Source organism: Pristis pectinata, chromosome 26, assembly GCF_009764475.1.
Source record: "Pristis pectinata isolate sPriPec2 chromosome 26, sPriPec2.1.pri, whole genome shotgun sequence".
NCBI lineage: Eukaryota > Metazoa > Chordata > Chondrichthyes > Rhinopristiformes > Pristidae > Pristis > Pristis pectinata.
The window spans coordinates 13,621,241-13,636,620 of record NC_067430.1 but is presented as its reverse complement, the minus strand read 5'-3'; the positions used below and the strand labels follow the sequence as shown (position 1 = coordinate 13,636,620).

General features: G+C 37.1%; 1 protein-coding gene across 4 annotated transcripts in view; it reads right to left on the bottom strand.

Moving 5' to 3' along the window:
• Window positions 1-275: 275 nt before the first annotated feature.
• Window positions 276-15,380, bottom strand: part of rimkla (ribosomal modification protein rimK-like family member A) — a 56,501-nt gene continuing 41,396 nt past the window's right edge. For all 4 annotated transcript variants that reach the window (XM_052039577.1, XM_052039578.1, XM_052039575.1 and 1 more), the window contains exons 3-6: window positions 12,682-12,912; window positions 11,973-12,059; window positions 10,422-10,625; window positions 276-7,341 (exon numbers count right to left, since the gene is read on the bottom strand). In XM_052039577.1, coding sequence (XP_051895537.1) covers window positions 6,845-7,341; window positions 10,422-10,625; window positions 11,973-12,059; window positions 12,682-12,912 — 1,019 coding nt within the window. In that variant the 3' untranslated portion in view covers window positions 276-6,844. The remainder of the gene's footprint in view (window positions 7,342-10,421; window positions 10,626-11,972; window positions 12,060-12,681; window positions 12,913-15,380) is intronic.

Sequence of the window (15,380 nt, the reverse complement as noted above, 5' to 3'; positions counted from 1 at the left end):
GTGTAAGCAACAGATTTTATGGCCCTCTTAATATTCTGCTGAAATTCGGGACTCTTCACACAAATTTTTTTTTAAAAAAGGAGTAGCATCTAGGAGGGATCCTCAGTCGTTATTTTATCCTGCGTTGTTTTAAAGTTCTTGCTTTTGAACCAAATCTTAAGTGACAAGAACATTTTAAAATCTATTCTGAGAATGTGATAGTAAGTGTTTTGGTACATATGTATTTTTTCTGTTATTTGTGCATTTCAAGTCACAACCACTTATCCATCTACAAATGTAATAAAACTCCAGTTGGTTTATTGTTAAAAATCCACATACATATAGGAAGGAAAGTACAATACTGATCTTAAGAATTCAGTTTACTCCCATTCAAATGGTCATGAAACCACTACCAAGTATTCTCAATCTCATTAGTCCTTCAAATTTTCAAATAATGCCAAATCAACCATTTAACCACACTCTTAACATCTGTACAACCACAAAAGACATACATGTTCTCTCTCTCACACACACACGCATACATACACACAGAGTGAACGCATGAAAAAAATACAATAAGTAACCCACAGCTGTAATAGATGGCTGCCCAAAGAGACCAAAAATGGCCAAGTGTTTCTCTCTTAATGCCAAAAGTAAAAAGGTAGTTTGCATTAATGAACGAAGGATATCATTCATATCATCAGAAACAAAACCTTGAAGTACTATCAGAAAATGATTTACCATTTGTTTTATTATACCTTTGGGCTGCGGTCACTCAGACTTTAAAAAAAGGCTGTACAACAAGGCTGCGCAAGTAGCACAATAAAGCAGCACCAGCTCTACAAGTGGAACATTTTCTATTTCAGCTTCCTTTCATACCCAAATGACAATTCACAAGTGGAATACTTAATAACAAGTAAAAATGTTTTTAAAAAATTTAAGTTTATAAAATATCCTCCGTGTGCCAAAACACGAAAAACTTACATAAGTTTAATTTGAAAATTCTAGCTGCCATTTAGACAAGATCAAAAAAAGCTACAAATTTAGGTTTATAAAAAATCTGCAGCTAATATACAAGGTCCTTTCATGCAGATCACTATTGTGCCATTCAGAACTGCAGCCCAAGGGTCGAATAGATCATTTTGAACAGAATGCATACCCCAATTTTATTTTGCACTGTTTGAATGTCACAGTCAACACCTTTACAACTCTCAGCAGTTTGATCCTGAAGACAATGTAATTGCAAATATCACTATTGGCAGACCCTAAGTCACAATCCACGTTGTAGAATGTGCAAGTGCAATGTAAAATCGAGGATATAGATTCTGAACATAAATTGCTGGGTAGAAAATGCAACACTCTTTAGCTTACTATAGTTTACCTAAAAAGAAACAACCAGTAGGTTACTTTTCACAATACACTGAACAGAATGGAAATGCAGCTCATGTGGCTGCTTTACCCCAACAAAAGATCATTGAAAACAAATGTAATGCACATCTCCCAAACCATCTCGGCAAAGGTAATTTACACAAATTTTTAAGGTTTGTTACTTAAATTGCTTCAGTTATTTTCCTAATGTTGTCAAGGATACCTGGTTGTGCAAATGCCTTATACCCTAACTTATCCGTGGCCTTCTGACTACTGCATCAATCACATTTGAACAAGGCACCCAGTCTAGCATGCACAGTCATACTTTCACAAAAAAAAACAATTTTGCTCTAAACACAATGCTCTACAGAGAAAAGCAGTCAGTAAAACCATCAATAAATTCAAACTTCACAGCTGTACAGTTCAGTGCACCAGAACACTCACAGCTTATTCATAAAGTGTACATTTTCATACCGTTCCCTCCCATTCCTATCCCAATGTTTAAAGAACACTGTGTTTATGAAATAAGCCGTAAAAGCATAAACTCAGTTTTTAGATGTTCAAATATTTTTTTTCCTCTTAAATACAAGTTAAATTTAATTCCTACCTACATATGCATAACATACTACTTATGCCTGGAGAATTGGACAGGGTTTCCTCTCCCGTTCTCCCTCAGTTGGTCTGGAGATGCACCCAAATATCAGGGTTGGTACAGTTGGCTCAGTTTCATACTCTGTAAAATGAACTGCTCTCAAATCTGCCTAGGGCAAAAAGACAGATGTTAGGCTGTGATAAAACAATAAATTAGGAATTCCAGTTAGGTTTTCTGCATAGTGGAGAGTCAGCTTTTTTTTGTCTGATGATACTATCGTGCTGAAGTTAAGACAACCAACACTTACAATTTCAAGTATTACGTCAAAAAAAATCCTCATTGAAGAGACGCAAATGCTAAGGGTCTGCAATAATATTTTTGTTCCAGTGCTCACACCTCAAACCAAACTGGAATGAAGGGAAGTGTGGATGAAAGAGTAAAGTCTCTTCCAATATCCTCATTTAAAAACTGTGCATCATTTCATTCTATAATTATTGGGGGAAGGGTGGATGACATAATTAAAGTTATTAGCATGCCCTCATTAGTTTCCTCTAATAAAATTATTTCAATAATATTTAGTCAGTCAGATGTGGATATACTAATCTGCTAATCACATTGCATTGGATTAGCAAATAGCTGGAATATCTATCTGACAAATGTTTTATATGTTTACAATCTGTAGAAGGGAGCTTTGCGCAGGTATAAGAAATTCACATCTGTAAAGAAATTCTGCATGTGCATGGCTTGCATTTGTTTAAAATCACTATTTGTAGATTATTAAAGTAAAAATTAATTTAGATCTTCGATCCATACTGCAAATATTTGGTCAACAGCTACCTACATATCATGAATTCTCACAGGTTCACCCAAGTGTTAATATGTCTTACTGTAACCAGGATCCATCCAGTGCACAAACCATTGCATATACAACTTGTCATAGTATTGTTAATAGTCTAAAAGTAAAACCTTCAATATTTTAAATTACTGAAAAATTTGGGGCAGAGCAGCGAAAAAACTTCTGCTGCTTCTCCATTACCCCTTTCACTTTGAACTACTGCATTTTTAAAATGTTGTCACTCTTCAGTTACCAGAGTTAATTACATTAAATGCATTTTACAGGACCTATTTATGCAAACACAGAGGCCCTTCATCCTCTTGAATGCTCTGAAATTGCAAACCATCTCCACTACCAGAATGAGATTTTCCACCAGTTCTGGAGCTCTCCAATTTCACAAAAACAGTATGTGCTTTATAAGTTATGCCTCTCTCTCAACAACAGTAGCCTCCCCATGTCTAAATTTTGGACATTTGCAAGGATAAGAGAAAATTCAAGATTTAAAGCTAGCTTTGTGAAGAAGATGCATAACTTCACAGGGAAAAGAAAACTATTTAGAAGTAACAATATTCAGTCATTAACAGTGCCTGTGAGAAAACACCTTTCTTCTGTTACATTTTAATCTAGATCAAAATCTGGCCATTCTTAAAATATCACATTTATAGGGAAATTAAGGAACTCCTTTGGAAAGAACATGAAGGCTAATCCATGTTCTGCCGTTTGAGGAAAGAGAATGATTACGGAAGTATACTGTTTATGCAATAAATAATGTTACCAGCAAATAGAATTATCTGTCCCTTGTTGAAACTATACAACTTCTTCACAAAGGTGGCTGTAAATATGAATTTTCTCCCTCACCTTTACTTCCCTGAAGACTAGGTCACAGTTCTACTTGGTGACCCTCAGGCACTTCAACTGCAAGCTTAAGTATTAAATGTTTGATTTTGACCTGGAGTCAAAACCAGAGTATTACAACCACTGGAGAAATAAGAGTCAAATCTACTCTAATCTTTTGTTACTGTTCATACTTTCTCCTGCAGGTTAATTGCCTTGTCCCTCTTGTCCAGGCACAGTAAAGTTAAAGGTGGTGCTCCATATAGATGTGTACTCAACATATTGGTGCCATTAATTCCTTAATGCTGTCAAAATATTTCAACAAATTTTTAATATTTATTTCAAAGCTAGCAGGAGCTGGAGAAGAGCGGAAGTAGTCAATCAGAACATTGTGTGAAAGCAAAGCCTTAAATTTTGAAATTTAATTTTCCAAAATAACTGCTGTTTAAAAAATTGAGATAAATTATATTTATAGAATAGTAAATGTTCACAATCCATCTTAAAAAGACAATTATTTCTAGGATATAATGTTGCAAATCTTTCAACTCTTGTTGTAATTGCAATAGTTTTGAAGTTAATGGAAGCACAGATAACACATCTGCAAAAAGAACTAGCTGCTGGAAATCTGAATAAAAACAAAGTGTTGGATGCAAGGTCATGGATCTAGTCTGTCAACTCTGTTCATCTCTCTCCATAGATGCAGCCTGACCTGCCGAGTATTTTTACTTAAGTGCAGACACAGATCATTATAGTTTCCGTGTACAGAAGAATACTGCAGGTAGAGTCTGTCATCTTTTACTGCTTTAAATACTGGCAGATCAATATTCTACATTGAGAGTTGTCCTGTATAGCAATGGTGCAAAGAGTGCCCAGCACCACGTTTTTGTTATATGTAAACATTATTGAGATGTACATACTGCTTGTTGTGGAGCATAAAATCATACTGACTCTTGTATACAGAAATGCTTCTATTACATTTGGGGACCTGGGTTTTTGCAGCAACTCAAGCCAATTTCTTTGGGAAATCTGTCAAAATTCAGCAAACATAAACAAATTTCTGTGGCCAAATCTGTTCTGGATATCAGGTTACTTCAATCCCAATGTAATATTTGTTTTTAATACTACACTAATCATCACTTTTTTAAAAAAATAGGTATATGTAATGAATTAACCAGGTTGATATGTAGCTTATCCCACATAATAGCTGCCACTTAGAGCAATTTTACTTGATTTTTCATTAAGCAACAGCTAGATAAGCTGATGGCCTTTGTTTAAAGTGCCAGTGTTTACAACAGTAAGATGATAAAAGCTTACGCTTCAACTATTTTTGAAACTTGAGTACTTTAAATAAAATTAGTTTCAAATTACTACATTGTACATCCTAGTACATTTAGTGTCTGACCTTGAGCTTGCTGACACTTACAATTGCTGCCAAAAGTCACACTATCAGTAATGTGCACTCAAACTCACCAACAATTACTGAAATTTGAAAAGCACAATATGATGCTAATATTCTGCTAATCATGCTGGAAGGTATAATTCATAAATGCAGGTACTTGATCACAGAGCCTCAACAGTCCTCAAGTTGGAGCTGGCTTCTGGTATATCTGATAGAATTCAGTCAACCCCTCTACCATCACACATTTTGTGGATATTACCTGTCTAGCAGATAATCCATATTTTGGCATATAAACATCAAATTTGCTACTCTGAATCATGTAAAATGATTTTCTAATTCTTATTAACCTCTATACATTTTGCACCTTGTGCACTTCACCTGTTAAAATCAGCTGGTTAGGGTGCAGATAGGCATTTCACATTTCACCCATAACCTGCATGATATTATACAGGGTAAAAATATTGGAGACATTGGTTTCAGATGGGACAAATAGTTTATGTTATGTTCAACTTAAATTGTAATATTGGTATAAGTATTGGCAAGCAAAATTAAAATGACAGAAAGCACTGGCATTATAACATAATGCATTCATACCACACATCAATTTAGTCACTCGAAAACCAAAAGCATTTCTGCATCAAAGGACAAGACTATGCAACTTATTTCCCTGATATTTCCATGTTAATTGGTTCTTATGGAGCTATAAATGAATCAACTGAGTTGACAAAAAGGAAGAATCCATCGCTCTCATAATTGAATCTCCACTAAAATGTTCTCTCAAATTAAAACAAAGAGAAACTTCTTCTAAGCAACTTACTTTTCCATTGTTTCTAGTCACACCCTCAACATGCATCCTTTATCCATTAATTAGCCTGGTAGGCAACATCATATTCCAAATTTCAAAGCCTACTAAGAATATTAAATAATTAACTATGTAATTTTTCACACTGCCAATTAAATTCCCTCTCATTTTCTGCAGATTTGTTTTTTTCTTATCAATATTTTAACCTTACAATTCAAGGATTTTCTTTTTAGTGAGAGTAAGTGAAGAATTGAAATTGCAGCTTGTATCATTTTTGGTATGTGCCGTAATTTTACTTTAAATTGCCTCTTCCACTCCATCCTTATGCTTTTGTTCTGAAGCCAGTTGAAATACAAGTTTGTAAGTGACTACATGCTCTGGAATACTAATTGGCTTATTTGTTAATTAGCACATCAGTTTAAATTGCTCCCACCAAAATTCCCAAAAAATGTGCAGTACAGGCAGACTTTATTAAGTAGCACTGCTAGTATAGCAGAGAGAAAACAAGGGATATGTGAAGCACCTAATCTAAGGAAAATAACATGGGAGGGCAGTTCATTGTATAGAGGTAAGAGATTGATTCCAAATGCAGGGAAGTTCATGATATCAACCATGCCAACATAGGGAGATGTCAAGCAGAGGCAATGCATTTCCTAACTGGAACTGATGGAGGGTTTCCTCCACTACATTAACCGGTCTCTGCCTTTCAGACATTAACTGACTACCTTCTTATTGCCAAGGCAATGCCTTATAGACAATCAACTGAAATCATCCTATTGTATTATTGAATTAAGTTTACAGGTTGTCTTTAATAAACAATCCCACCCGCCCACCTCAATGGCATCGAGACACCATAACCCACCTGGAGTGGACTAATAGTTGTATTCAATCAGGGTTATTCACAAACTCAGACTTAATGGTTAATATGGAAGAAAAAAAATTACATCATGTCCCTTCTGTTAATTCTTTTACCTTTACATCCAGCTGAGCTGGGAAAGCACCCCTGTTTATACCTGTTAGTAGAGCTTCCTCATCTCACTCACTCAATAATTTAATTTCAGTATTTATGAGATTGTTCATGTTGTAGCCTGGCTCAGGCAGTACAGTGTGCATGGACCTAGAAGCAGTAGTGTCAGAATCCCTGACCTCCACTATTTCAGGGTCACTCTCGCTGGAGCTCGATCCCACACTCATGGTGAATACACTCTCCGGGATGGCGCTGACTGGAGCCCCCACTTCTGGCTCACTTGTTTCACTAGCACTGGAAACTACAGAAAGAAGTGACATTTTTCTGGTCAGTCTGCTTGGCAGTAATGACAGGGCGTAGTCCGCTATGATACTGCTTACATCCAGATTGCAAGCTTTGTCAAAGGCTTTGAAACCTACATTTGCGTTGGCTTCACACACTACAAAAGAACCATCATCTTTTCTGAGCAGATCGATACCGCAAATGTCCATGCCCAAAATATTGGAAACCTGGATTGCCAACTGCTTTCCCTGCTCACTCAACTGGTACAGCACACCAACACCTCCTGTCAAACACAAAACAAAAGCATCAGTTCAGAACTCAAGAAAACTGATAATTATTTTCCATGCATTACAAAGAGAAAGACTATTTGTACATGGTTATTCATGAAATGATCAAGTTTTCTGCATGAAGCTTCTCACTGGATTCTGTGCTGAAAATTACAACTGAATTCTAGTCCAATATCATTTTAACTGGGGCTTATCCAGAGGCAAGTTATAACAGTGTGTAGGGTCTCAGATAATAAATTTAATCAGTATATATCAATTCTACAAACCTTGAAATTAAGAGTCATTACTCTATTCCCATCACCAAATGCTGATGCTGAAATTTTCTGCTCCCTGAAATAAATTATTTTTGACGCTAGGATGTAATAAGGGACCAAATATCATGTTGGCTTTTGCTGCAAGACAATTTAAATACAACAGTAATGACATATTGACACCTTACTACAATTACATGGGGTCCTGGTATGACCATACTGGAACACTGTGTACAGGTCTGGTCTCCCTACCCAATAAAGGGTATATTTGTGACAGAGGGAGCACACTGAAGATTTATCAGATTGATTCCTGGAGAGAAGGTTTGTCCTATGAGGAGAGATTAAATAAAATGGACCTATATGTTCCAGAGTCAGCAAAAGAAATTATCAAAAAATGCAAAATTCCGAGGAGGCTGGACTGGGTAGATGCAGGGATGATGTTTCCCATGTCAAGAACCCATCAAGATGAAAGGTGGGCCATTCAAGACAGATGAGAAGAAATTTCTTCACTCACAAGGGTAGTAAGTGTTTGGAATTCTCTAAGGATGTGAAAGCTCATTTGTGGAGGACATTCAAGGCACAGACAGAGTTTTGGATATTGGGGACTCAAGGGAAATGCTGAAAGGTGCTGCTGAAGTAAAATATCGGCCATGATCTTATTGCTTGGTGATGCAAGCATGAGGCCAAATGGCCTATTCCTACATCTATTTATTATGTACTCGTCATTTGTCTGTGGTTTTTCCTCACCCGACCTTTAAAAAAAATACAAACCATTCTCAAATGTGGGCAATCTTATGAAGGCTAGTTTTATCACTGATCCCTTGGTTACCTCAAAAATTAAATTGGGCCATATTCTAAAACCACTGTAGACCTCCTCATGCTGTTACTCTCACAATGCTGCTAGATAGGGAATTTCAGAATATTTTTTTAAATGGCAACATATGTCAAAGGCAGTATAATGCAAGATTTGGAAGGAAAACATGGAGGTGTTGAACTCATTGCTTTACAGTTTTGTCGTTCTTAAAGGTCAAGGAGAGGCTGCTGAAATAAATCACATTTCTGTTGTGTTGTATGCCTCTGGTGCAGAAGGTGGAGATCAAGTTTATCAACAGGGGCAAAAAAAAGGCCAAACTGTTTCCATGGCTGAGTTTGTTGAGTTCTGTTATAGCCACACCCATCCAGGTGAATGGGTTTATCTAACCTCACTTGAACCTTAAGTACAGAAACTCATGGATTACCAGCCAAGCTATTTATTATGAAGTCATCAACTTCTGGTCTATGTTTGTTCAGTCAAACTGTGGTCACTTCTGCTCCTCAAGATATTGATGATTGTGCTCTGGAAGTTGCCAATGGAAGTTGATTTGGCCTTTTCTTGCTCGAGCTGATCATTATCCTGAAGCTGTGATACAAACATTACCTAAGCTTATCAGTGCAACCCTGGATTTTGTCCAAATCCTGTTTGATCACACGAGTTCTGAATGGAGCTCAACACAAATTACAAGCAAATACAGGTCCTCCCTGGGTTACGAACACCTGACTTATGGACACCTTGTGCATACGAACGAGCATTCTGGAGACCAGTGGGATGATGGGGATGAATTTTCTGGTTGCTGCAGGAACAGGGCATTTCCATGTGCTTTCTCTCCCCACACTTCCCCCAAGCCATGATGGTCAGGGGCAGGGTCAAGCTGAACATAGCTGGGAGTGCTGAGCAGACTCACTCACTGTGTCAGTGAGACTAGCGGCCGCTCTTCCCATACCTGCGTACTTTCTTGTCATAGCTGTTTCTGTGATCCTTTCCCACACACTGTTCTGTTCATTTCCAATTTGCAAACAGTCTTATGAATAGTTTTCAGGAATGAAACCCTGTCGTAACCTGGGGACTTCCTATAACTCTACTCCTGATATTACGACAGTGATGAATCAGCTGATATTGTTTAAGTCAAAAACACTTCCCAGCAGAAAACTAGCAACATCTTGTAAGCTTAATTACTTCACAATGTAAGTTTTAACAACTGGATGATTTTTCCTTTGATCCTCAGTGACTAGTGTGTCACACTCAATCCTGTTCTGTCTTTCATCATTAATAGAGTCAAAAATAACCAGCAAAATCAAATCATGTATCTGAAGGGAAATTAAATTATCAACATTCTATTGTATAATGAATACACACTTCAAACTACAGTTATTATTAGAAATATTTTAGTTTGGGGATAGGGGTGCATTTGCAAATTGTTTTTTGCTCAAGACATGAGATATTAGTGCTGAGATAGAACACCTACTAAATGTAGCATTCAGTCTTATCAAGAGGAACTCCTAGATGAGACACAGTTAGAAGTTGATTAAACTCCCATCTCTAAACCCACATCAACCACAGCAAAATTTCCACACTGTCAATGGATCCACTATTACTGTTAGGAACCAGGACACTGCTAACATGGAAAAATTATCAACGGGTATTCAGTTCATATGGGCTGCATCCCAGCAATTTTGGTTTATAATGAATTTAGACCCCATTCCATCTTTGTCTCAAGACCCAAAAGCCAAGGCAAAGATAGGGGCAAGAATCTCAGCTCTCTTCTCCCACCCCACCTCCCCCACTACCATTTTAGTTCTGAAGACATTGATTACAAATCAAGCCATAGTTAGTTGTGGACAGTTTTTATTTTGTGATTATATGCCATAACTTTTCTTGATTTTCCCATCTTAATTCAAATCAAAGCTGGGAATTAAGGTCTGTATAATTAAGTTCAAACTGACTTTACCAACAGATTCTGGGGGAGCTACAAGTCTTCAAGCAAGACTTCTGAAGTGTAAAATCTCACCTAGTGAACAATTGCTTTGCATTCTTCCATCAGTAGAGCAGCGTAACATCGCACCAATTACACGGCCTCCCACCATCACTACACGGATATCCTTCCCATGGGATTCCTTAACATATTTTTGGAAAAGGTATGGAGCATCATGTCGTATTAGGTGAGATAAATCTGACAAATGATGCTTGTCCCGTGCCAGGAATACTGCTTTACCTGAAGGGGGATGACAAACAAGTAAAGCTCTGTTTACATTCTGTTCCACTGTATAACAAAATACAATTCCTGTCAGAATCATAAAGAATAAGGTTTAGAAATTTTTTTAAAATATACGGCACTAGCATTCACTATAAAGGAAATTCTTCTCATGATCCAAATAAGCCACACATTGAGGGAGTGGAAAACTTTCCTGTTGAAGAAAAGGTCTTACCCTTAAGGGTATGACTGCCTGTGCTCATAGCATACCAGCAATGCTGTCAATTACCAGTTTTTAAGACACCATCTGTTCCTCACTGAAATCAAAACAGGTGGAATCTTCAGGAATATGGGACTTCGATGACCTCCCTGATGCAAGACCACGCAGCACGTAGCCGTTTGAAAAGGTCCTGCGGAGAATCAGTGACCCTGACCTTCATGAGAGCAGTCCAGGCACGATAGCATGGCTGGAGGTCACATACCTTAAATAGTGACAGCTTTGGAAAGCTTGAGGCTATGAACAGAGATTTAGATCAGATATTGTGCCTCTGAAGATTAACTAGAAGTTTTCCTTATGGGCTTGTCTTTATCTCCAACCTAGAGGTCTTCAGTCTACAATGATGTTACGTCAACGACGGGCATTTTCATGACACGTCAGTGATAACAAACCTGATTCTGATTCTAATTCTAACATTACTTCCAGTAATTAAGTGTGGCCAGCATTATTCACTTCTGAGGCAATTGTGGAGCACCTCAGCAGTTAAATATCAGAGAAAGCTATCAACTGAAGCTAATTCTGGACTTCAGGTGTCTGAGCAGTTTGCAGTCAGTTCAAAAGCTCCCCAAAGTCTCCTAATGTTAATTGAATGCCCCTTTAAATAGCAAAAACAGCAGCAACCTCCAGCCATGGGACTGAGGCCTCAAATTTATGTCAGCACAGTGGAAAAGGCATTGTACAAACGATGGCACCATTTCATATGCACCTGATGGGAACTATTCAGGTGTTCTAAAGTGGATCCTCCATGCAAGTGCCTGGTGCAATTTTGCAATTGGTACAATTTCACCTAGTAATATTTGCTACAGTGATCCACTCCAACTAAGAGTTCTGCACAATTTGCACTTATAAAATGGTCAACGTGCAATCCAGTCGCAAGGCTCAAGAGTCTTAGGAGACTACTTGTGTGCTGGGCAGAGTGTGCATTTCAGCAACTCAGTCTTCCCCCAAAATCCAATCTCCTGTATTTACTCTCCTTCATCCTTTTGGACTTTTGTCCTTAACAAAATTGATTAATAATAATAATGGAACTAAATTTAAACATGTGTTTTTACTGTCTTGAGACTCAACTGCAAAATGAAAAACGTATGTACCTCGATGACCTCGTGTGTTTTTAACTACTACTGGATAACCCAAAGGTTCAGCTTCATCAATCATTTTTGAAAAATTTTCATGGCCACCTGTTGTAAAAATAAGATAGAAATTGTAGGTTATTATGTAATTAGGAACACAACTACAGAAACTTTAATCTCCAATTCCTCTTGTCAGTTGCTTGTGAAAAGGAGAATATTCTTCCCCCACCCCCCCATTCTTTCCCCTCACCTTACTCAAGATGAACCAAAAATTATAAATCCATCTTAAGTTGAAACCATATTAGTCTTCCACTGGCTCCATTTTATTTGACTTATAGCACCTAGCAATTTCTTAATCAAATCCAGTATTCTGGTCCCAAATGCTTCAGCTCTTAGTCTTTGTAAACAGATGCAAACAGCATGAAAAATATTGGTTGAAAGTCTACAGTGTCATGCAGTATTCGTAATGAAAAAGGAGATGATTAAGGATGATAAGAAAACACATTTATAAAATTTAATCTAGTTTCTGTGGTCCTCTGTAAACTTAGAATAATAAGGGATGGCATCTATTGCAGATACTAGAGTCAAAACATTGGATTACAGAGACCAGTGTTTCTAAACAGTTACTGTGCCAAAGGGTTTTAATTGTTTACTTAGCTGCTAAATTCAACACAAGTAAAATACTGCATAAAAATCTGCAGAAGGATCAGGGCAATCCATTTATACTTACCATAAGAGAAAGTATCAGGTAATGGTATTCCATGACCAGCTAGTTCCTGGAATGTCCAGAACTTGTTAACACAGTGCAATATGGCCTGAGGACGATTGGCTAGGCGACAGCCCATCTTCTCGAGGTGGCGCAATAATGTTATATCACTGTCATTCTGTACTGAAGGAGTGGGAACTCTAACCACCACCACCTGAGGGTAACTGGTTACCAGCTCCTGATTGATACGCAATCCTGCAGAGAACAATATAACACAACCAACATTAATAGCCCTATACAAGCAGTTAGTTATATTTTCATTGTATAAAAAGATGACTGTGGAAACTTCTGTCACAGGAGCATGAATATATTTTGTATACTTTTCCAAATATATCCTTTACCCAATTCCAACTAGGTACTGTAAAACAGGGTTAATATCAAACAGGTACAAAGAAACCCTGGGTTATGTAAGGGCTCTGTTTCTGAGAACTGTCCATAAACTGATTTTTCCATAAGTCAGCAACGAACAATTTCCCCTGTACTGCTCTGCATACACTTCCTACAATTCTTTCATTTCGTCAAATATCTTATGTTTACCCTAACACTACCCATAACATTACTTTCAGTAATTAAGTGTTGCCAGAATTATTCACTTCTGAGGCAACCATGGAGCACCTCAGCAGTTAAATATCAGACAAAACACTATTAAACTAATAGAATATGCATAGTATCTAGTTGTTAATGAAAACCATGAAGCATTTTAATATTATTTGTTAGGTTTCTTAAAAATTTATGGGAGATTTTTGGATAAGGTCGGATTTCTGTCTCAGGTCTTCTGCAACCCAGGGAGCCCCTCTATACAAGGAGCTCTTGTGTGTCTATGCTAATAATTCCCTCTGACACTCAACTCAAATGATTTACTTTAGCACATCATAACTCAAGTGTGTTAGTAAGTAGAAGCGCTACAGAACCCATTACCTGTGAAAAGAACTTATGATAAATTAACGTAGCAAGGAAACACACCCATTTTAAATAGCAACAAAAACATCTTCAGGAAGATATATCAACAAGAGATTGCACTGCAAAGTTCCCTTCACTAATATTTTGTAAATGATCACCACACTTGATTGAAGGGAAAGTGTTAATTTTAATAAATATACTGCAGCATTAAAAAGGCAAATAAAATATAGAACTGAAATATATAGTTAAAGGAAATCAAACTACTCTTCATTTACATAATTTTCCATACAGCAAAGGTTCTACTGTCAGGAAGTAACATTGCTTAGATGATTATGCACAAAATTGTAAGAGAAGTTGCTTCTAAAACAATATGTCCAACAGGCCGTGGAAAAATTATTCTCACTCTCATCTATGGGTCAGTTACACATAATACTGTTCTCTTGCTGGCAATCATTTATCCCAAAGTTCAGATGGAAGCAACAGAGCTGAAAACTATGATGGAAAAAAAACAAAGGAAAGTGACAACTCTTAACACTGAAGTTGCTAGGAGTGAAAAAAATATTAGGGTAGAGAAGGTTACACTTATGGTACTTTTGGAAAAACCTTCTCCAATAATTAAACACAACTATTTCAATTTATTTCTTGCTTTTTGACAAATGTACTTTAATTAATAGTCATTCAATCAAACATGGTTTTGATTAAATAAAACATATGACAGAGTTCCAAGAAGATTTTTGGGTTAAAGCCAGTTAGACAAACAACCTTTGCAAAGAATACTTCAGTCAAATTTATCTCAGCCTAGGCATGCATAATTTTTGCACCAAGAAAGAATTCCCTTTGGTTTTGTTTATGGGTACGTGAAAACAGAGTTCAACTAGAACACTGATTGTTGCACACCATGTTGAAACCAGGTGATGTTAAAAATCTAGAAGTGCAGAAGCAGACAGTACTAGGCAACCTCCTAGGAAAAAAGAAAGATGAGCACAAAAGTGCTTTATATAGTGACTTTCAGAATGTAACAACAAGAATATAGTTGAGAAGCAATATTTTTTATTTCCCAATCTTCTATTCACACTCACCACATAAACAAACTTTCCTTGGAAGTCCAGTCCTATCAAATAGTGGCAGTGTTGAAGACAAATGATACAAATACAGTTGGGCTATGCTGGAACTAACGTGCACGTCACTGTATCCAAGAAGTAACTACAGAAGCCAGTTAAAACCAATAAAAGTTATAAAGATAATGCTGATTTTCAAAGAAAACTTCCTTGTATTAAAACCAGCAATGATGAAACAAGCTATGGTGCTAGCCATGGTCCATTTTTGCCAACGTCATCTGGATTTGCTTGCCTCTGGTTTGCAATGAAAACTGCAATTCAAGGGTTTTATCATAAAAGCTTTTCCTGCCACAATGTGGATTCTATTAAAATACCAGTGTCTCTATTGTATATACAACTCCGTGTTGACATGAAAAAACAAGACGCTAGAGGAACTCAGCAGGCCAGGCAGCATCCGTAGAGAAAAGCAGACGGTCATCGTTTTAGGTCAGGACCCTTCTTCAGGATTTGTTTCTCTAGTATCAGTGTTGACAGCTTTATTTCCCTCAGTAATAAATATGAACAAATTTTTCCATGACAAAGGGCAGTCCATCAAATAATCAATTTAAACAGCGGCTAGTCATCCTTTAGCACTTGTACCAGTATGCCAGAGACATTCTGAACATTTGCCTCCCCTTTGAAAATGAGAACAGTTAACCAAATCCA